General features: G+C 58.5%; 8 protein-coding genes across 8 annotated transcripts in view; 3 read left to right on the top strand and 5 right to left on the bottom strand.

The window, feature by feature from the left end:
• Positions 1-64: 64 nt before the first annotated feature.
• BKCO1_5900050 (cytochrome p450) lies at positions 65-1824 on the bottom strand (the record flags this gene model as incomplete). Its single annotated transcript, XM_020277641.1, has 4 exons — positions 65-323; positions 432-1063; positions 1129-1680; positions 1765-1824. 4 exons carry the CDS (start codon positions 1822-1824, stop codon positions 65-67), a joined length of 1503 nt encoding a protein of 500 aa, XP_020126773.1.
• A 1652-nt stretch (positions 1825-3476) lies between these two features.
• On the bottom strand, positions 3477-6081 carry BKCO1_5900049 (patatin phospholipase a2-related protein; the record flags this gene model as incomplete). Its single annotated transcript, XM_020277639.1, has 4 exons — positions 3477-4989; positions 5140-5363; positions 5418-5707; positions 5925-6081. The coding sequence occupies 4 exons, from the start codon at positions 6079-6081 to the stop codon at positions 3477-3479; spliced, it is 2184 nt and encodes a 727-aa protein (XP_020126775.1).
• Positions 6082-7527: 1446 nt separating this feature from the next.
• BKCO1_5900048 (uncharacterized protein) lies at positions 7528-8119 on the top strand (the record flags this gene model as incomplete). The annotated part of the gene is made up of 2 exons (XM_020277638.1): positions 7528-7702; positions 7752-8119. The coding sequence occupies 2 exons, from the start codon at positions 7528-7530 to the stop codon at positions 8117-8119; spliced, it is 543 nt and encodes a 180-aa protein (XP_020126776.1).
• A 960-nt stretch (positions 8120-9079) lies between these two features.
• On the bottom strand, positions 9080-10141 carry BKCO1_5900047 (competence damage-inducible protein; the record flags this gene model as incomplete). Its single annotated transcript, XM_020277637.1, has 4 exons — positions 9080-9236; positions 9530-9720; positions 9916-9990; positions 10052-10141. The coding sequence occupies 4 exons, from the start codon at positions 10139-10141 to the stop codon at positions 9080-9082; spliced, it is 513 nt and encodes a 170-aa protein (XP_020126803.1).
• A 2948-nt stretch (positions 10142-13089) lies between these two features.
• On the bottom strand, positions 13090-13965 carry BKCO1_5900046 (ubiquitin-conjugating enzyme e2-16 kda; the record flags this gene model as incomplete). The annotated part of the gene is made up of 5 exons (XM_020277636.1): positions 13090-13229; positions 13281-13464; positions 13577-13606; positions 13738-13783; positions 13922-13965. The coding sequence occupies 5 exons, from the start codon at positions 13963-13965 to the stop codon at positions 13090-13092; spliced, it is 444 nt and encodes a 147-aa protein (XP_020126804.1).
• A 1229-nt stretch (positions 13966-15194) lies between these two features.
• Positions 15195-16636, bottom strand: BKCO1_5900045 (glutaryl-dehydrogenase; the record flags this gene model as incomplete). Its single annotated transcript, XM_020277635.1, has 4 exons — positions 15195-15241; positions 15300-15409; positions 15463-16378; positions 16429-16636. The coding sequence occupies 4 exons, from the start codon at positions 16634-16636 to the stop codon at positions 15195-15197; spliced, it is 1281 nt and encodes a 426-aa protein (XP_020126801.1).
• Positions 16637-17234: 598 nt separating this feature from the next.
• Positions 17235-18468, top strand: BKCO1_5900044 (flap endonuclease 1; the record flags this gene model as incomplete). The annotated part of the gene is made up of 2 exons (XM_020277634.1): positions 17235-17900; positions 17953-18468. 2 exons carry the CDS (start codon positions 17235-17237, stop codon positions 18466-18468), a joined length of 1182 nt encoding a protein of 393 aa, XP_020126802.1.
• A 1091-nt stretch (positions 18469-19559) lies between these two features.
• Positions 19560-20133, top strand: part of BKCO1_5900043 (uncharacterized protein) — a gene marked incomplete at both ends in the record, with an annotated part of 883 nt that continues 309 nt past the window's right edge. Inside the window, one exon of the mRNA XM_020277633.1 lies at positions 19560-20101. Coding sequence (XP_020126800.1) covers positions 19560-20101 — 542 coding nt within the window. The remainder of the gene's footprint in view (positions 20102-20133) is intronic.

Here is a 20133-nt window from a genome sequence, read left to right as displayed (position 1 = left end):
ACGCCACCCAGGCCTGAGCTGACAGCCTTACTTATCCAAGTCTGCCTCGCATCGGTGACCTCCCTCACGACAAAACAACCCTACACTCATGCGCCGACGGGTTGATGATGAAGAAATACTCGGGCACCATGCTCTCATCCGTCGTGCCGGGCGCCAGCCGCGCCTTCGGATAGCGCGAGAAGAAGGTCGCGACGGCGCACCGCAGCTCCATCTCGGCGATGTGCATGCCAATGCACGCCCTGGCGCCGCCGCCGAACGGGTTGTACGCGGCCCTAGCCTCGTCCGAGAGGCCGCCTTCTTTGAGCCAGCGAGTGGCGTCGAACCTACACATCTCGTCAGCCGCATTCCACGTACGTGAAGGGAGGCAGCGGGATTGGTGTGGTGATGCAGTTGGAGAAAAAAGAAAAAAAAAAAGGAGATGAATCACTCACTCCTCCGGCCTCTCCCAAATCGTCGGATCCCTATGCAGCGACCACGACTGCGTCGACAGCACGACCCAGTCGGGCATGAAGACGCCGCCCACCGTCGCGCCGCCCGGCGGCGGGTTGCGCGGCAAGCTGCCGGGCGCGGCGCCGTACAGCCGCAGCGTCTCGCGGATGACGGCGTTCAGCAACGGCAGCTGCTCGAGGCGTTCGTCCGAAAACGCAACAACATCATCATCCAGCGCCGCCGCCTCCTCCTTCGCCCGCGCCAGCTCCTCCACCAGCTCCCCGTGCAGCCGCGGCCTCGCCAGCACGCACCACACGAGGAAGGTGAGGGTGACGGCGGTGGTGTCGGAGCCGGCGAGGATGAAGCTGCGGGCCTCGCGGGTGAGGACGATGTCCGGGATGGAGGCGCGGTCGGCCTCGGCCTCGGCGAGGATGCTGGTGAAGATGTTGCCGACGCCGGCGGAGCCCGACTTGCGGCTGTTGTCGACGGTCTTGGCGGCCCAGTCGAGCGTGGTCTGCGGCATGGCGAAGAGGCGGCGCACCGAGGGGAGGGGCAGGTACTTGAGGAGGGGCAGCTCCGCGTTGATGCCCGAGGCCCGGCCGGACGCTTCGAGGGCTTTGATGTAGGTGTTTTTCTGCCCGCGTCGACGTCAGCGGGCGTATACACACGTACGGTCGTTGGGATTGGACACTGGCTTACCTCCCCGGTGTGCAGGTTGTCAAAGCTCTCCCCGAACACGATCAACGACGCAATGTCCGACGCCATCAACACCCACCACTTCATCACATCCACCTCCCCGCCCACCCCGCTCGCGGCATCCCCCTCCATCCGCCCCACCGCATCCACCACCTTCCGCCTCATCTCCCTCTCCCAATGCCTCCTGATCTCGCTCTTGCTGAAAGCCCTCGCCATAATCTTCCGCCGGCGCGCGTGCGGCACCGGGTCGAGCATGGTGAACATGGTGCACTGCTCGTCGTCGTCGGCGCCGTAGCCGGTGAAGGCCCTGTACCAGCAGCCCTTGCGGAAGCCGCCGCGCCCGATGCGGTGGATGTCGCGGAACGTCTCGGGCGAGCTGCACGCGACCTCGCCGGGCGCGATGCGCACCATGGGCCCGTACCGCCGGTGCAGCGCGTCGACGTGGAAGACGCGCCGCCCCGTGACGGTCGCCCATTTGAGCGGGAGGTTGGTGAAGCGCGCGTACCACGGGCCGGGGATGTGGCGGAGGGGGCCGGTGAGGCCCTTTGTGATGGTCTGTGGGGTAGGTTATGTTACGTGAGCTTGCTGCTATATATTGCTGACAGGATGGCAACGAGGTGAATGGCTGTCTTGACGTACCTGCAGGGCCCAGATGGCAACGGCAAAGAGCACGGCCAGCACAGCGCTGTTAGGCGCCATGATGATTATCAACTTGTTGGAGATGCTGCTGTTGTGGGAGAAAGTGAGTTATGCCGTTCGTCGAAAACTAAGGACCGTGGTTGGAATCCGGCTCAATCTTATAGGCCGGCTATACGTGGTGCCCCGCCCCCCTCTCCTGCTGCAGGCTGACCGTTTCCCTGTGAAGATCGGAGCCTTCAACCACCGGTTCGTCGTCCGAAGTGGTGTTGGACGTCGGTCATTTCAAGCATGCGCTCGGCCTCGGCCTCGGGTCTCGCGCCAATTCCAGGCCCGACCTAGACGGGACCCGGGCTTCGGGCCCGCCAGCGCCCGAGAACCTCCGTCTCCCCGGCTGTGACACTCGTTGCGTCAAACGAACGATATCGATACCCTATGATTGGAGAAGCACTCCCTGCTCCGTCGCTCGGCCGGGAGAGGACTCCGTCATCGCGCTTTCAGACGGCAGGGCAACGGGGAAGCTGACCGGCGCCCTAGCAATTACTCCGCAGATAAACCCCAGATGCAACAGGTTTACCCCACTTTCGCATACGGTAAAGTTGTACATACAATATATCTGCTGCAATAATATACCGTAAGCTGTGCTGGATCATGAACCCTGATGTGACTTGCCGCAGCCTCCGCCGTAATCTCCCCGCCCGGAATGATTTACCAAAGGGCCAACGGACGAATCACTTGCCATCTCCCCTCCTACAAACAAAACTCTTGACTTAACCAAGCGTGCTCGCCACGTTGCGCTTGACAAACATCGGTCCCAGCCAAGGCGCTTACTTAGTAGCGTAATGAGCCGCTTACATTTATTACGAACCAACTCTACTTATGGATGGAGGACAGGAGGTACCAACATCACATTACCGACGTCACACTGTGTGACGAAAGAAAATTACTACGGCAATCCTCTTAGTGGGTAGTTGGAGCAGGTATACCGACGTAGACGTAGGTTCAAACCATCTTTCCTGGCAGCTGGAGCATACATCCGGACACAAAAGCATCCAGATATAAGATTCCGCTGCCCCGTGTACGTGGGGTCAATTTTTTTTTTTCGTCGTCTTCCAGCGTGACGTGAGCACATGCCGCGGCGTAGGGTGTTTAGACGCGCCGTTAGCGTGGCACCACTTTGTCTGAATCGGGAAGGTGGTGATGATGGTGGGCCGTTGATGGATCCAAACTCAAAAACTCAATCTACTTTTATTTCCGTCTCTTATTTGCGCGCAGGAAGCATGCTAAAACTTCCCTCATGACACCCTCGTTTTTTTTTGGTCTAAGGTTCTCGCGCCCTTCAAGAGCGCTTTTTTCGCCGTTTATATCCCTCATTCTGCACGAAATCCTGCTCGAAATAATGGCCATGCTGCAAGAAAAATGATGGCTATTGTACAAATGACGCGCGATCTTCATCCACCCTCCATATGGACATGATCAGGGCTTTCGGTAAAATAAGAATGAAGAGGGAAAATGCATAACGGACTCCATGCAAATGCTTCATCTCGCAAAAAAAAAAAAAGCTGCCGTACAATCTGGACAGCCGAATGCATGAATGCCACAACAAAAAAGGAACGAAACGAAACGAAACCAGAAACAGAAAGAAATCTGGGGGTATCACAAAGCTCTCCCACACACACTTGATGATCTCACGCCACGCCACCCACCTCGCCCTCCTACCTGCCTTTCCCACTCCCCTGATCTCCGACCAGCCGCTCTCCCGACGCTTGAGCAGCAGCAGCAGCATCCCCACCACCCTGCCTCTCCCCCTCCCCCTCCCCCTCCTCCTCCCCACTCCCCCTCCTCGCCCCCTCCCCCTTCCCTCCCACACTCCTCAAGCTCCTCAAGCTCATCCTCCCCCCAATCCCCCCCTCACCACCACCACCACCATCCTTCCACCTCACCACCCCATCCGCCTCGTCCGCATAGCTGCCCGTCAGCCACCGCCCCATGTACGTGTCCCAGCGCATGGGGTCCTCGTGGGCGGCGCGCTCGCGCGCGCGGCGCTGGCGCACGAGCTTCTCGGCCGCCTGCCGCACTTTCACCATGGGCGGCGCGTACGTGTCGTACTTGTGGTCGAAGGGGCGGTGGAGGTACGCGGCCGTGGCGTCTTCCATGGCGGTGAGCGTGCGGCCGCCGGGGACGGGCTTGGGCTTGGGCTTGGGTTTGGGTTGCTGTTGTTTCTTTGGCTTTTTGGTGTTTTTGGTTTTGTTGTTCTTGTTGGCTGATGGGGCGGCGTCTTTGTCTTTTTGGGATGAGTTCTGCTGGTCTTGCTGGCTATTTGATGCGGTGGCCGCGGCGGTGTTGTTGCTGTTGGAGAGGCTGTCGTACGATGTGGATGGAAGCGTTCCGGAGGACATTGGGTCCTCGTCGATGACGTCGTCGACGCCGTCGACGCTGGACTTGATGGTGATGGGGATTTCAAAGTTCAAGCGCCTCCGGTCCGTCCCCGTGTCCGCGCGCGGCACGCGCTGGTCGCGAAGCGCCGCGGCCGTGGAGCTGGCCAGGATGGCTGGCGCCGAGGACGAGGCGATGGCCGTCGTCGTCTTGGTCGCCGGGGCCGTCGCCACGGCCGTGGCCGTCGCCGCCGCCGCCGCAAAGGCCCCCGGGCCGCCCCACGCGCCCTTCTCCCAGTTGTCTAGCTTCATCTTCTCCAGCCCCTTGTCGACGTTGAGTCGCTTGTACCACGTGTTCTCGCCCTTGGCGATGCGCACCATGGCGCGGTGCTGCTCCTCGCCCTCGGTGTACTTGATCAGCACGTTCTTGAACACGGCGAACTTCTCCGCCACCTTCTTCATCGCCCGGCTGTTGCCAAACGGCCCTGGCCATGCACTCGCGAAACCGTCCGCGCTCTCGTCCGGTCGCCCCGTGCCGAGCGATAGCAGCAACGCTGGGTCGCGGTGCTCGCCGTACAGTGACACGAATTCGGACCACGCCGCGCCCGCCGGGTTGTTCTCACGGATCCCGCCATCCTTGAACCCCATCATCTCGCCGCGGATGTCGGCCTCCAGGATCTTGAAGTAGAAGGGCGCCGCCGACGTGGCACGAGTGACTTCCCAGATCCTGAGCTTGTCTGCGCCTTCGTTGTAGAGGGTGATATAGTTGGGAATATTAACGTATCGGTGGTTGTAAGTGCGCAAGAGATGCGCCTCGTTCACACGCTCATTGTGTGTTGCGGTAAGGCAGATTCTAACATTATACGTTAGATCGTACGCAACAAAGAGCCGTCACACACGGGACGTCGAAGCGGCAGTTCGAACTTTAATCTCGTAAAGAATTGAAGGCATACGCATTCAGATCATCACTTCGACTGCCGACGGTAGCTTGAGAGGGACTTACGAGTGGCATATTTGCTCTCCGGGACGTAGTACCAGAGAATTGATTTGATCTTCTTCTTCCTCAACGTCCCATGGAAACCAATCGTTCCCATCGCAAGTGCCATTTGGATGCGTCTTGCAGTGGCGTTTAACAATCTCCTTGACGGCTTCTTCCAAGGGCTTGTGACGATACTTGGTCGTCAGAGGTACTACGCTGCGACGTGTACCGAAGAGATCATTGCCAACCTATTGAATGTTAGTCGGCGTGCACATAACAATATGGCGGATACAAACACATACCTGCCGGTACAGCTCCAAGCACTGCGGTACGCTCATGCGTAACCGGCCTAGCATCGTTGCTATCAGACCTCCTGTACTTGTTCCGTACATGAAATCGAAGTAGTGCGCGGGTAGCAGCTCGTCCTCGTTGAATTCACGGGGTTCGAATGGCGGCGTGGAGGTGCCATCTTTCCGCCGGGTGGCTGCTTCTGCTGCCTCTTCCATTTCCAGCTTACGCTCCCATTCTGCTATCTCGTGCATGAGCTGTTGGACCATCAGGAGGCTCGAGTAGCCGCGAATTCCGCCGCCATCTGTGCAACGCAGTGTTAGCGCTAAATACCATCTCTCCGTGGGCAGTCCAAGAAAACATCCGGACGGATATGTGAGGTTCAGACTGTACAAACGTGTCGAGACAGAGGACTCAGCTCCCCATGTGAGTCGATTGCCATAAAAAGGCGAAGCGTGGGAAATCGACTTCTCTTGTGCATCTGGCCAACTAGAGGCTCCAATTCCAAGCACCGCACGTACCTAGCGTAAGAATTGCAGGATCCCATGGATCCTTCACAGTACGCGCCCATTCGCTGCCGTTTGAAACGTCGTCATCGGCGGAGGCAAAAGTGCGAACAGTCCGCACGCTGCGAGGTCGCTGCGGTGTGCCTGCCGTGTCGACTTTCAGCGCCGCCATGGCTCCGAACGACAAGCACAAAGTTCCGGGTCCACGCGCGACGCCAAACAAATATCCGGTTGGTCAGGGAGCTGGTCGGAGAGATGACTCGGTGGAAAAGCTAGGACGGTGGAGGATGGGCAGCTCGCTAATCTGCGGAGAGCTAGGCTCCAGCGGGAGATCTGAGCAGGTCCAGGAACGAGACGCGGGAAGAAAATAGAAGGAGCTCGCAACGCCAGTGGAGCTCTCTTTCTCTCTTTCTCTCTCTCGAGGCAAGCAGCGAGCGTTTGGGAAGACGGTCGAATATGTAGCCGGCGCGCGCTTTGGCGATCGTTGATCGGACGGCGGTTTCTGGGTGAACGCAAGGCGATGGGACACGGACTCGTCGCAAGCAAGATGGAGGCTGGCTGTGGGGGGGACGTCTCTTAGTCTTATTAAACTAAACAGCGGGCCCCCGTCGCCCGCGCATGATGCACCTGCTCTGCAACAGCCCCTGGGAGCGGGTGTGGCTGCGAATCTGCTACTTTTCGATCAAGTGGCCGCAACAGAAGCGGTAGCCGGGGAACACGAGCGACCATCCGCCTTCAAGAGTGCCTGGCCGCTGCGTCATAGCCGGGCAGAGAGCTGCGCGATTAAGGGTGGCGCCGGCCTCGGAGCCGGCCCGCTGATGGGCTTAGTAGGCTTGGGCTTGATTTCGCAGCAGCGGAGAGCAGTCAGCCTGGGCTGTGCACGCGCTGGCAGGGGCCCGGCATGCCTGATAGAGTTCTGACGCAAACCGGCGTGGTGGTGAGAGCTGCTGGCCCGGCTCTTCACACCGTCACCAAGCTTTTTGCTCCTTCGCACTGTGCGTGCCGCATCGCGGGCGACGGCGCTAGGCAGGGCTGGCGACAGAGGTGTGGGCGCTCGTCAGCAGCGCGTGATGCACGGCCATTGGCCGGCGCGATGATCCTCAGCATCAAACGACTCTCGGGGTCAGCAGGCTCAGGCAGCGTGTGGCGTCGCGCTCGGAGGTTATGCAGGGAGGCAGGGAGGCAGGTCGAGCGAAGTCAAGCCTGGGGATCCCGCGGGCACGCCGTGCAACCGCCGCCCGCTTGCCACTGACCGATCATTGGCCGTGACGGGGCGTGCGGCCAGAAGCGAGCCTGGCAGGTGCGGTCTGGGGCACGCCGATCCTGGGACGCGGAGCCAACGCTGAGCCAACGCTGAGCCACTGTGCCACCACGCGCAGGGCGCAGCCAGCCCAACTCTACACAAACACGTCTGCCCACCCTCTGTCTTCCCGAACATCCCACGCCCTGCCTGTTCCTGGCCAGCCCAGAGTCACTCCACACGCGAGCCGAATTATTTTTACAGTCATTATAAGCCCGCCTCCTGCCTACCGCCTTCCGCCTACCGCCCGCCCGACAATACGTCACCACGGCTCCATCCAACACAAAATCGCATCCTCCACGCCCAACCCGCCCCACAATGTCGCGGACTTGGAACACTGATTCCACCAGCTCCACTCGGAGCGCCGAGAAATTCGGCCTTGACGAGAAGGACAACGCCAGCATTCTGGTCTACAAATATCGCACTGGCCTGGACCTGTCGTCGCAGGAAGACCTCTGCAAGGCCTTGGACAAAGGCAGGTTGCACCAACTCCGTCACAATTTGTATAGGCGCAGACACTCATTACTCGCATCGGCAAACAGATCCCTCCCTGCGCGTCACTCGCAAGCGCATCCCGCGCGGCGACAGTAGAGTCGAAGTGAAGCGCGAAGACCTCTGGAACGACGAGGAGAAGAGCACGTACTCGGACTTCCCCAACAGCAAGTCCGGGCTGGCCAGCGTCTGCCTGCCGCGCAGCGTCTGGTTCAAGCGCATGCTCTTCAACCAGTTCCAGGACCTCTACATCGTCTCGCCCGAAACCACGCCGACCAGCTCGCTGAACGGCTCGCCCGAGTCGTCGCAGTGCTCGCCCAGCAGCACTTGGAACCACCGCCCCGACGATCACGAGGGCGCCGCCGCACCTCATCCGGACGAGCAGCAGCATCACAACCATACTCCGGGCGATAACTAGTCGCCGACGCGTCTGCCTTCGAAGCACGCGGGTGTGTACCTAGAGTAGAGTTCGGCCTAGGTGACTGGCTTCTGGCTAGCTTCACGACCGGCTGCTGCAAAGGAGTCTAATTATGAGACATAATGACTCAGAAGCTTGCCCGTTGTGGCCGCTAGCACAAAGAAAACGGCTTCATGGTCACACGGCTGCCTGGGTCTAGTCTGGGCGCCTTTTGCCAACACCGTGCCGCAACGCTGACCTGAACTGTTTCCGTTGCTTTCCGATTCGTTTTCATATACCCCTCAATACGGTCATTTTCTTTTTGCGTGAGATGAGCGAGGGCGTTACTCTGGCTACGAAAGACTCAAATATTGGGGCGTTTCTGTTATGGGCTATGGGATGGGGAGCTAGCAATATCACATCACGCACGAATTTTTCTTTCCACTTGCCCGATGCCAGCACATCCGCTGGAACCTAGACCAAGGTCACATGAACTGTGCAACCGTTTGCTTCTGTGAGGCGGCCCGACGTGCCTGACGGTCCGGCACATGTGAACGGCATCCTAAGCGACACTTCAAAGCACCGCGGGCGCCTGTGCGTATCGTGTCTTCATGCATGGTATACCGCCCCATCTTGAGCATGCGGACGCTGACGAGCTTCACATATCAGGCACAATATCCATTTCCCACTTTTCCTATTGGTGCAAACTGCCCGCGTGGTTCGTCCATATCACAACCACCCATCACCAAACCACCCTCCCTCCCCCCTCCAAACAATCACCGGTGCTCTGTCTCAAAATCCCGCATAGAGCATGCCTCTTCTTCCATCTCTCCCTTCCCCCTCCTCACCTTCCCCGATACGGTCCAAAGAAAATCAGTCGTCCATAGTCCAGCCAGCCAGCCCGGCGTCAAACAATCCATCAATCAATCAGTCAGCGTCCCCCCACATGATCCATTCAACAAGCCCTTTTTTTTTCCTTCTTCACAGCTTGACGTCCCCCTTGATCGCGTCCCGCAGCAGCGTCAGCCCTTCGACGGCGAACCTCTGCATGTTGGCCTCCCTGTCGCCGCCGAGCCCCGTGTCGAGCTCCCTGGTCGCCGTGCCGGCCGGCGAGTTGACGGCGAGTGCGACGTAGCCACTGAAGAGGGGGAGAGAGAGTAATAATCAGTATTCTGTTTCCCGTTTTTCTTTTGTTCGTTTCCTCGCGTGACAGAGCTGGGTAGTCCTCATGAGAGAGAAAGAAAGAGAAACAGAGATAGTTGCCGGAAGGGAGCAAAGAAAAAAAAAATCAAGAAGTAGCGCAGCGCAGACTGTCTTCTCTCTCTCTCCAAAGGGAATGGAAAGGAGGGGGAGAGAAAGAAAAGAAAAGAAAGAGAGAAGTCTGCGAAAGAACTTGTTTTAGGTGAAGGAGAGGATGAGAGTAGTACTTACGGCTGCCTGTTCTTCGTCTCGCCGCCGGTGGGACCGGCGGTGCCGCTCTCGCATACGGTCCAGGTGGTGGCGAGGGTGCCGCGCACGTGCTTGGCCATGCCGCTGACGATCTCGGGCGTCGGGCCGGCGTAGTTCTTGAGGTTCTCTTCGGTCCAGCCGGCGTAGGCGATGCGGGATTCGAGGGTGTAGAGCTGTTTGTGAAGAAAGGTTAAGGTTGGGTTGGGTTGGTTGGTAGGAGAGAGAGCAGTGGCGGCGATTCTTGGTACACGATGGCCAAAAAAAAAAATGAAGAGATGATAGAAAGGTCCACGAAAAGTACACGAGGGAGGGGCTTTGAGGTTCGATAGAATTGAATGTAAGGGGATGGGAAAGGCAAGCGCGCATACCTGCAGACCGCCCTTGAAGATTGCACTCGCTCCCGGCGTGGCCAGAATGGCAGCCGACGTCAGACCTCCCGCAGCCTTTTACGGAAATCAGTTAGAGAGACGAAGCAACTTGGGTTCTACCACAGAGGACTCGTACCGTCTCAGCAACGGAAAGCGTCTCTCCTCTCTCCCTCAACAAGTCGGCAACCTCCCTCGCAATGGCCTTCAACTCTGGGGGCGGGAACATGATGCCGGTAGCTTTGGAGAAGTGGTTCTGAGACGATAACAGGCCGGATATCTAAACAAGAGAAGATTGGGCGGACGAGGGACGAAGACGGAACAGTGCAGCAAGAAGCACGAAAGAAGGCGAAATAGAAAACGAGATCGAGCCAGGAAAGGACGACGATCACAGAGAGTTAAGAATAGCCCGAGATCTCACTCTCCGCTCTCGCGCTTACGCAACGCCCCCTTCCCCGGGGCCCGCGTGCGCACCCGCGGTCGGGCTCGCACTCGAGGAGAAAGCTCCGTCGCGAGGAAGCACGGCAACCCTCGAAACTGCTCAAATCACGGAGTGCGCCAGCGCCACAAACGCCCTTAGCGCGGCTCCAGACGCCTGAACATCGTACGTTTTTTCTCCAATATCGCAGTCCCGCTACAGATGGTGCAAGAAGCGAACGGGAACGGCATGGCCGGCCCCCGGGCGTGCGCCTACGTACGCGCTTGTCGCGGACGTAAGAGAGAGAGCAGCCGCGGCCGCGGTTTTGACGTTGCCGATAGATTTGATTACTTACTCGTTGGTTGCTAATAACAACATGCGGCGGCGGAAGTAACAGGAGCCCTCGCCCCGTTCGGCGCGAACGAACCTAAAATCCCTAAACTCGTCGACGAATGAGAGAAAGGACAAGGACTTGCGATCGATGAACGCCCGGCTGCCGGCCGGCCGTGCGCCTCTTGTGAGGCAAACGGGCAGAGGGTCTCATCAACTCATCAGGCGCGCCACAAATGCCGCCCGCCGCCCTCTCAAATCGTGGCACAAACCCCCGTCGGCAAATGCACGGAAAACCCCTTCCAGCAAGCCCCCCTCCTTCCATCGCACCCTCTGTCGGTAGTGCGACCGAGCAGGCTAAACCGCGGTGTTGATCCTGTCGATGACGTATGGTGAGCTTCCGAGGGTCATCAGGCGCGACGCTGAGGGGCAGGGCAGGGCTTGACAGCCATGACAGGCAGCGGCAGCGGCAGCGGGGAGATAACGTGCTTTCTGTCACCCTGCTGCGGGCAGACAAGCAGCAGGCCCAGGCAGGCTGCAGCGCCACCAACAAGGGCACATGCAATATCGCCAAACCCCAGCGTCCAGCAATATTGCACGACATCATTATTGGCAGCAGCTTCCGATAACTAATCTTCGTTGCGAGGAACAAAGCGGGAACAAAAAAGAAAAAAGGCATCCATCCACCTGCTCGTCCGTCAGAGCGACGGACAAAGAAGAGTGGAAAGAAAGAAGAAGAAGAAGCGCCAAGGAGCAACGCCCTGCTCGTCAAAACTCCAGATGCGGACGGTCCCCAGAAGCAGGCAATCCCGGTTCTGGCGTGACACGTGCATCTATTGCATTCGACCATAGTATTCGCACCTGCGGAGCGCGTTCCAACAGGTCGGCGGCGATCGAGAAGAGATCAGCTTGTGCCTGCCAGAACCCCTCCTCCCTTCTCGTTATTGCGCGCGCGTAAACCCTGTCTTTAGTCTTGTCGTCGGGCCCGGGGAGGACGCGAGTACGTAGGGTGCATAGAACCACGCGTACGGATCTGGCCGGATCGCGCGCTTTTGCAGGCAGGCTGGCCATGAGCAGAGCAGGGGGATCATGACAAGCAGACACTCGCGTGCTCGAAGCCCATCATCTCGCTGAACATGGCACACACACACACGCTTCTAAAAGAGGCACGAGCCGACCCGAGAAGGAGCGGGGATAAGGCACGGCCGCGCGACACGACAACAGTGGCCGTTATCTCGAATGGCTTCAGACGTCCGGCCCACGTTGCCGGGAAGGAAGAAGAGAAGGAAGCGCTTGGTAGCGAACATCAGCTGACGAGAAAAAAGGTAGGTAGGTAGGCGCTGACGCTTCGTGGTCGAGAGAACCACAGACAGCTGCATCCTGCACTCCTAGAGGCAATAATCATCGCCGAGCCACTGGCGAGAAAAGATTCTCATTAGTCCGACATGTCGAGATACGACGATGACGCCCTTGCACGTACTACACGCGAGTATGATCTGCCCGAGCATTCATGCAAGTTTCTATCCGACCGACGTCCTCGAGAGCCGAGTAAGAATCTCGCCGATCATCGCCAACTTCCAGATCCATGGGGAGGCCGCCAGGGAACAAGGCATGGGCAATCATCGAGCACTTTTCAACGAGAAAACCGTTGATTCATCTTTGGAAAGCAGCCTGGTGGTCGGGTCAGTCTTACACTTCAAGCGCACCGGAGCGTCGACCGTCGACATTTGCTTTTCCCCTTTCTTACGACCGGGGTGATGGAGCACAAGGAGCTTCATCCTTGCAGCGTCAAAGGCATGGGTGTTACGGCGCAGCTTGCAGACAGGCAAGTCGTGACGCTGCCTACTTCACTTTTGGCATCGAAAGCTCCATCCTAGTCTGACTGGGCTGCCCAGAATAGCCATATCGTTGTCGTATTCCATCGGTATGTATGATTGGCTGTCGTCGGGGCAGGGCTGCGGAAGCAGTGTAATCATAATCAAAGAGCTGGGCTTACAAAAGGCAGATCCACAAACTCGGGTTCGAGCAAGGAGTGAATCACGTGTCGTCTATGAAAAGATGAACCGCAAAGAAGACGGAAAGGAAACGGACCCTGAGGAAGAAGTAGGAAACGAAGAAATAGGTTCCACGCAATGTCTCTGAATTTGAATCTCGCATGCAAACTGGAAGAAGCCCTGAATTCCTAATACTCCCGTTTCGTCAAAAAGGCCGGATATGCATCATGAAGTGTCGACTCGACCCAAACAAAGAGGAGAAAAGGAGACATGAGTTGTGAGTGATTTTGGGGGAGCACTCCTTCGATAAGCGCTAGCAGGCCGTTCCTCACGGAGTTATAGACTTCTTATCCATGCCATCACCCTAAACCTCCCAAGCAAGCAAGCCGTGAAGAAAGAAAACCGAGGACACCTAAAGCCATGCAGGAGAATCGGCTAGATGGCGTACTTTCGAGTCCACTCGCGCGCCGTCGCCTCGTACCTGGCGCGGTCGGTCTTGTACACGTGTGCGATCTCCGGGACAAGCGGGTCGTCGGGGTTGGGGTCTGTAAGCATCGAGCAGATGGACAGCAACACTGGAGTCATGTCAGTAGATGCTGGCGCGTGGGCGGGATGGAATCACATACCCTTCGAGATGGTCAAGGCCGGGCTCCACTGGTCCCTCAGGATGTCCAGGCAGATGCTGCCGTTGGAGTTGATGTTGGGGTGGTAGATGCGGGTGGTGAAGTTGACCTTCGGGGGCTTGAAGGGGTAGTCGGTAGGGAAGTGGATAGCAAGGAAGAAGACGCCGCCGGAGTAAGGGGAGTCACCCTGTCGTCCCAGAGTCAGCGACAGAACTGGTGCATGTGGCTTCAGCGGCGGCGTGCTAGAGGCTCGGCCCCTTGGCCGCGCCTCCTGCCGCCAGGAGTAGGGAGCAACTTACGGGGCCCATGATAGTCGCTTGCCAGTGGAACTTTTGTCAGACACCCGTCAGTATTGTCTTCTCGATGCAGCCCGACCCGGTGCGGGCGGCGATGTGGACAGCCGCCGCAGCCGCGGGCTGCGTCTAGGCGGTCGGCCATGTGAGGCGGGGGAAAAGCGTACCAGGTCATCGCCGATGGGGCCGGCAGAGCACGAGGAGGGAGGATCACTGCGGGATAGCTGTTAGCACGGGGCCGGACGATGGAGTCTGGGGGCTGGCGGCTGGTGTTGGTCGCTGGCAGCCCCGCACCCGCAAAGTTGTCATGCGAGCGCGCGGCGGCTGACGAACGCGGGGGCGGATACGTACCGGCCGAGATCAGTGAGTTCCTTGTTAATGCGCTTGAGAGCCATGATGTGCGATGTCGGTGTTGTGGTGGAAGCGGGTGCGTTGGTCGGGTGCGTGTTGTAAGTGTGGGTGGGCGATGGTTGAAGATTGCAGCGTAAAGGGAAGTGGGCTGTGGCACGGCAATATAATCCTGGGTTAGCGCCTGGGAGCGTGGCTGCCCGAACGTGGCCGGCAGTGACGTATCGCCGAAAACTCGTTCCCCGAGCTCGACGAGAAACGGCAGGCCAAAGGGCGTATAACTTACTGAGCCGCGAGGAAGACCGAAGGCCGGCACGGGAGGCGAAGTGGTAGGCGCAGGAGGGGAGGCGGCGCGGCAGGAGGCCACGGCGATGGACTTTTTATGCAGCCAGCGCCGACGGCAAAGTCGCCGCCGCAGCCCACGCCAGAGCAAGCAGGCGCACGAAACCGGAAGACGCTCCCTCAGCCTCATGCACCTCCCGTCCCTTGAGTCACCGCCGCCGCCCTGGTGACTGCACCTGCTGCGCGAAGAGGCATGTCACGTGCGGCGTCCTGAAGAAATCCCGCCCGGTACAAGGTACCTGCATCAACCACTGTTTCTCCGCCACCTGCAGCCTTACACTGCGACGCGCCCAGCCGCCTGATAGACAGCCCACCCACCCATGTCCGCTTGCCTAGGTTTCGGGCTCTCATTCTGGCCGCTTCTTGTGTCACTTGCGCACACAACCTTCTAATCATCGCCTCTACCGCTCAAGTCGGGAATCTCCATCAGCTTCTCCGCTTGGGTCATCCACGGCTTGGGGCAGTATAGGCGTATGCCGTTCTCTCGCGAGCGTGCCGCCGAGGGGGGAGGCTGTCTACAGCCACGCCTACGGTGACCGCGATTTTTAATCCTTAAAATTTTGTTTTCTTTGTGTGACCTACTTTGCTCAGGTAGGCGTCGCCAGATGATCGACCTGACCTCCTGCAAAAGCATGCTTGAGAAAAAGAATCATCGGGTCCCTTCCGAAACAGCGCACGGCTGAGGCTCACTCTTATGCTACTTGAAACCCTACACCGTCTGAGCATTGCAGATACGGAGTCAACTCAACCAACCGCGGGCGTTGGGAGCCGTCGACGACGCCTGCACCAAACAGCTACCGAGACATTTTCAAGTTATGGGCTGTTTTGCTCGGCTATGTACCCACTTCCGATCTGAGGGCGTTATTGCGTGGCTGTAACACAGGTAGCGCCTATGGCTTACCATCTTCCCCGGAAAAGCAATGGGGAGCCCAATTTACACGAAGGCTTGGATGCCAGTGATGGCTCGACCGAGAATAAGGGCTTGTGGATGACCGTTAGTAGTTGCTCGTCCCATATCCCACCCATACAGGCAACTCACCATGAATATCGCTCTGGCCCTCATATGTCTGTGTCACGAAGAGGTTCGCAACGTGGCGACCGATGTGGTACTCGTCGCTGACGGCGTTGCCACCGAAAATTTCTTGCAATCTAGCGCAACGTCAGCAGGTCGATTATGGACAAAAAGGGTCGAGCCGGCATACATCCTGGCGTTGACAAGAGCCCGGTCGCAGTTCTGTCGCTTGATCATTGAGATCATCTCTGGTGCGGCCTTGCCTTGGTCCTTGAGGCGACCGACCTGGGCAGCAGCCAGAATGCCGTACGCCGCATCGGTGCTTGCGTCGGCAAGTTTCTTTTGTACGAGCTGGTACTTGGCGAGTGGGTTTCCCTTGAACTGCTTTCTCTCAAGTGCATACATCCGGGCTCTGTCAATGCAGTCTTCCAGAGCGCCCATGGTACCCCAGGCAATGCCGTATCTAGCAGAGTTGAGGCAGCTGAACGGACCCCTAAGCCCCTCAATGTCGGGGAACATGTTGGCCTCAGGGACAGGGCATTCATCGAGCTGGATCATGCCCGTGATCGACGCCCTCAGGCCATTCTTGTCGCTGATCTTGGGTGTCTCGAGAGTACCGGGAGGACATTGAGAGCGCTCGACCAGGAATCCGCGGATTTTACCCGTGCTTTCCAGCTTGGCCCAGACAAGCATCACGTCAGAAATAGGAGAGTTGGTGATCCACGTCTTTGCGCCAGATATGGAGAAGTATCCCTTCTTGGTAGGGTGTGGCTTAGCCATGGTCTCCATCGAGCCGGGGTCTGAGCCATGGTTGGGCTCTGTCAGACCGAAACATCCTAGGATCTTTCCCTTGGCCATGCCCGGCAAGAACTTGTCCTTCTGTTCCTGCGTTCCGAACTCTTCGATGCCGCCCATGACAAGCGAGCTCTGCACCGACATGCCGGATCTGTATCCCGAGTCCACGCGTTCAACGGCACGGGTGATGAGACCTGACGCGACACTGCTGACGCCAGCACACCCATAACCCTGGATGGTCGCGCCCAGCAAGCCAAGCTCGCCCATCTCCTCCAAGATCTTCTTGTCGTAGTCCTCGTTGCGGTAGGCCTCTGTTCCGCAATCAGCACATCGTCTGCCAAAACTTGGGACCAATGCAGACCTAGTACGCGGGGAAACATGCGCTCTTGGCAATAAGACTCAGCCGTCTCAGCTATAGCGAGCTCCTCGTCGGTAAATAGATTGGTGGAGCCCAATGGATCCTTGTAATCGAAGGAGACTGGCGCATGGAGCTGGCGGCGGGCGAGCGGCGCAGCGCGCGCAGAAGCGCGCAATTGCCTTGCGGCATGGCGAGCGACAGGCCTGAACATGGTGCAATCACAATAGCAAAGAAAGACGAGTAGCAAGCAGGAAGAGCAAGGCAAGAGGCGGTCCTTTGCTCATAATGAGGGTCGACACGGCGACGATGGCGGGTCGGCAACCCCACACCAATCAGGCGCGTGCAGCCGACTCAACGCCGAGGCTCGCGTTGCAGGGGCATCTTGTCGTAGGGGCAAGGTCGGAACCGGCAAGCTTCCGCGAGCGCGAAGAGCGGGAACACTGCGCGGGGCCGCCGGGAGACACCTTCCTCCCGGTCGCTTGTGCTGCAAGAAAAGGATGTCTCGCGGCGGCATGGCCCGCTCGATCGCAGAGCGAGATCTGGCCGAGCATCAAACCTCCCGTGCTCCCGCCATGCAATGCGGGTGCGCGGGTTGACACGGACTCACCGGGAGAGCGTGACGTAGGGCTGTCGCCTGGCGCAAAATCCGCGCTAGACTCAAAACGCGCGTTGAACGAGCGAGACGCGCTTTCTGCCCGCGGGCGTCATCTTCGCGACATCACCCGCGCAACACCTTCCACCCTCCACCCCGCCTATCGCGCACCCCACAACGCCCTTTCGCAGAGCCGGCGCCCGCGGCAGTCGCCAAGATGGGTATCAAACACCTGTACCAGGTGATCAACGAGAATTGCCCCGGCGCAATCAAGACGGGCGAAATCAAGCACCAGTTCGGCCGCAAAGTCGCCATCGATGCGTCCATGAGCATCTACAGCTTCCTGATCGCCGTGCGCTCCGACGGCCAGCAGCTCATGAACGAGACCGGCGAGACCACCTCCCACATCATGGGCATGTTCTACCGCACCCTGCGCATGGTCGACAACGGCATCAAGCCGCTCTTCGTCTTCGACGGCGCCCCGCCCAAGCTCAAGTCCGGCGAGCTGGCCAAGCGCTTCCAGCGCAAGTCGGAGGCTCAGGAAGCCCACGAGGAAGCCAAGGAGACCGGTACCGCCGAGGATGTCGAGAAGTTCTCGAGGCGCACCGTCCGCGTCACCCGCGAGCACAATGCCGAGTGCCAGCGCTTGCTGAAGCTCATGGGCATTCCGTACATCATTGCTCCCACTGAGGCCGAGGCTCAGTGCGCCGCCCTGGCAAAGGCAGGGAAGGTATATGCCGCAGCGTCGGAGGATATGGACACTCTCACCTTCGACTCGCCCGTGTTACTGCGTCACCTTACTTTCAGTGAGCAACGCAAGGAGCCAATTCAGGAAATACACTTGGACAAGGTGCTAGAGGGCCTCGGCATGGAGAGGGAGCAGGTATGAGGTCTCTTTTGCGAGATTGGTGTCGACTCATGCTGACTCGTCACAGTTCATCGACCTCTGTATCCTCCTCGGCTGTGACTACGTCGACCCCATCAAGGGCATCGGGCCAAGCACTGCCTTGAAGCTTATTCGCGAACACAAAGACCTCGATGGCGTCGTCAAGCACTTCGAATCCAACCCCAAGTACACCCTTCCCGAGGATTGGCCCTACAAAGACGCTCGTCTCCTCTTCCTCGAGCCCGATGTCCGTCCAGCGGACCACCCTGATTGCGAGTTCAAGTGGGAAGCTCCAGACGTCGATGGTCTGATCAAGTTCCTGGTCGAAGAGAAGGGCTTCAACGAGGATCGCGTGCGGAGCGCTTCACAGCGTCTGACGAAGAATCTCAAGTCTGCGCAGCAGAGTCGTCTGGAGGGTTTCTTCAAGCCGGTCCCCAAGACTGCTGAAGAGCAGGCCAGCCTCAAGAGGAAAAAGGAGAAGGAGATTGAGGACAAGAAAAAGAAGCAGAAGCTGGCGGCCAAGGAGAAGAAGGATGCCAAGGCTAAGCCCAGGGGTACGGCATGATGACAGAACGAACAGCAACAAGAAGGTCGCAGTTTCTGGAGCGGGGATATTGGCATAAAAGCAAAAGGCGTTAACGGGCATTCGCACATGATTTCATTGCTCGGACTGCTAGGGATTGGAGATTTGGCGTTAACACTACATGAAGGCAGACGCCTCCAGGATCGGCCTCTCAGGGAGGATCGGAATAGCAATGGCTAAGATAGATATCAGAGCCGATATCAAAAGAAGAACACTTCATCTCCAGACCGATTTTCTATTTGACTTTTTCAAACAAACCCATGTCCCTTTTCCAGAAGTGTGTTGCTGATTTGCATTTGAAAGATCCGTCGGAAGTCTCCTGTTTCTTCCGTAGAACGGAATGATCCATTTGTTTGTAATTCCGCTCTGTTTAATTGTTTTTTGACGGCCTGTATTTACTGGCTCTCGTTGCTCCCTTTATCCTACGATACAGGATTGATATACGCATTGTGTAGCAGCGCGAAGAGATAGGCGAAAAGTATCCTCGGCAAACAGCAACTACGTATTCAAAGAGTCAATGGAAGCTTAGCAGTTATGTGGTAGGTTGCCCATCTTCTCAAACCACATGGGTGATTGTCGTTTGCGGTGTGCAGTATATGTAGTCCACCATTCGGGCCAATATGGTATCTGCGCCGTCTACCAGAAATTGCACTCACGCAAGTAGCGGTGCTACTACGAGATCCCTAATCCATATGTCTATTCAGGGCAGCTAAACCGACAGATCGAACAGACCGAACTCCCATCTCCTCGGGGGTTTTTTTTTCTTTCTTCTTTCCTGAGCACAGATGTGGTCATGGAGACAACATCCCACCCTATACTACCGCCGCAGCCACAACCCATCGAGCAAGCAAGAAATCGAAATCAGACGCAGGTCCCCGCCCCCACCGCCACCTGGTCCCCGAAGCGCGCAGCGGAGCAGTACCGCAGCACTCCGAACCGTCGCGCCAAGCAGACCCGGCGGCACCACCACCACGGCGTTGCCCGCAAGCCTCCAACAACAACGACACCGACAACAACAACAACAAACGCCTCCAAGGCGAGCCGTCGACGTCGCTGCCGACTCCGACGCCACCATGCCATCCCGCACCCGCCGCCACCGCCCACGCACCCACACCCACGACGACAGCGCCACCACGACCTCCCTTCCCCCATCCACCACCACCGCCACCACCGCCATATCCTTCCACCCCCGTGGCGGGGCCGCGCACCGCGCCGTCGTCGGCGGCGGCAACCACCACCACCCTCACCACCTCAACCGCACCGCCTCGGCCTTCCCTTCCTTCTTGCACCCCCGCAACAGCAACAGCAACAGCAGCAACAGCAACAGCAACAGCAGCGCCGGCGGTGGCGGTGGTGGTATTGGTGGTATTGGTGTATCATATCCACGACCAGCGTTTCGGGCGGCGGGGAAAGAGCTGGTGGAGGCGCTGGGGGCGGCGCGGGGGGTGTGCGAAGAGCTGCTGGGGCGGCATGAGGAGGGGGTGGAGGGGGTGAAGGGGTTCGCGGGGAGGGAGGTGTTGGATGGGGTGTGGGCGGCGAGGGTTTGGGCGGCGGGGGCGGAGGGGGAAGGGGAGGAAGGGGAGGACGTGGAGGGGGAGGAGGAAGGGGGGCAGAGGTTGTTTGGTGTGATGAGGGGGGTGGAGAGGG

This window comes from Diplodia corticola (assembly GCF_001883845.1).
Source record: "Diplodia corticola strain CBS 112549 chromosome Unknown scaffold59, whole genome shotgun sequence".
Taxonomy (NCBI): domain Eukaryota; kingdom Fungi; phylum Ascomycota; class Dothideomycetes; order Botryosphaeriales; family Botryosphaeriaceae; genus Diplodia; species Diplodia corticola.
The sequence above is the reverse complement of the archived record's forward strand: the minus strand, read 5'-3'. Positions and strand labels throughout refer to the sequence as shown.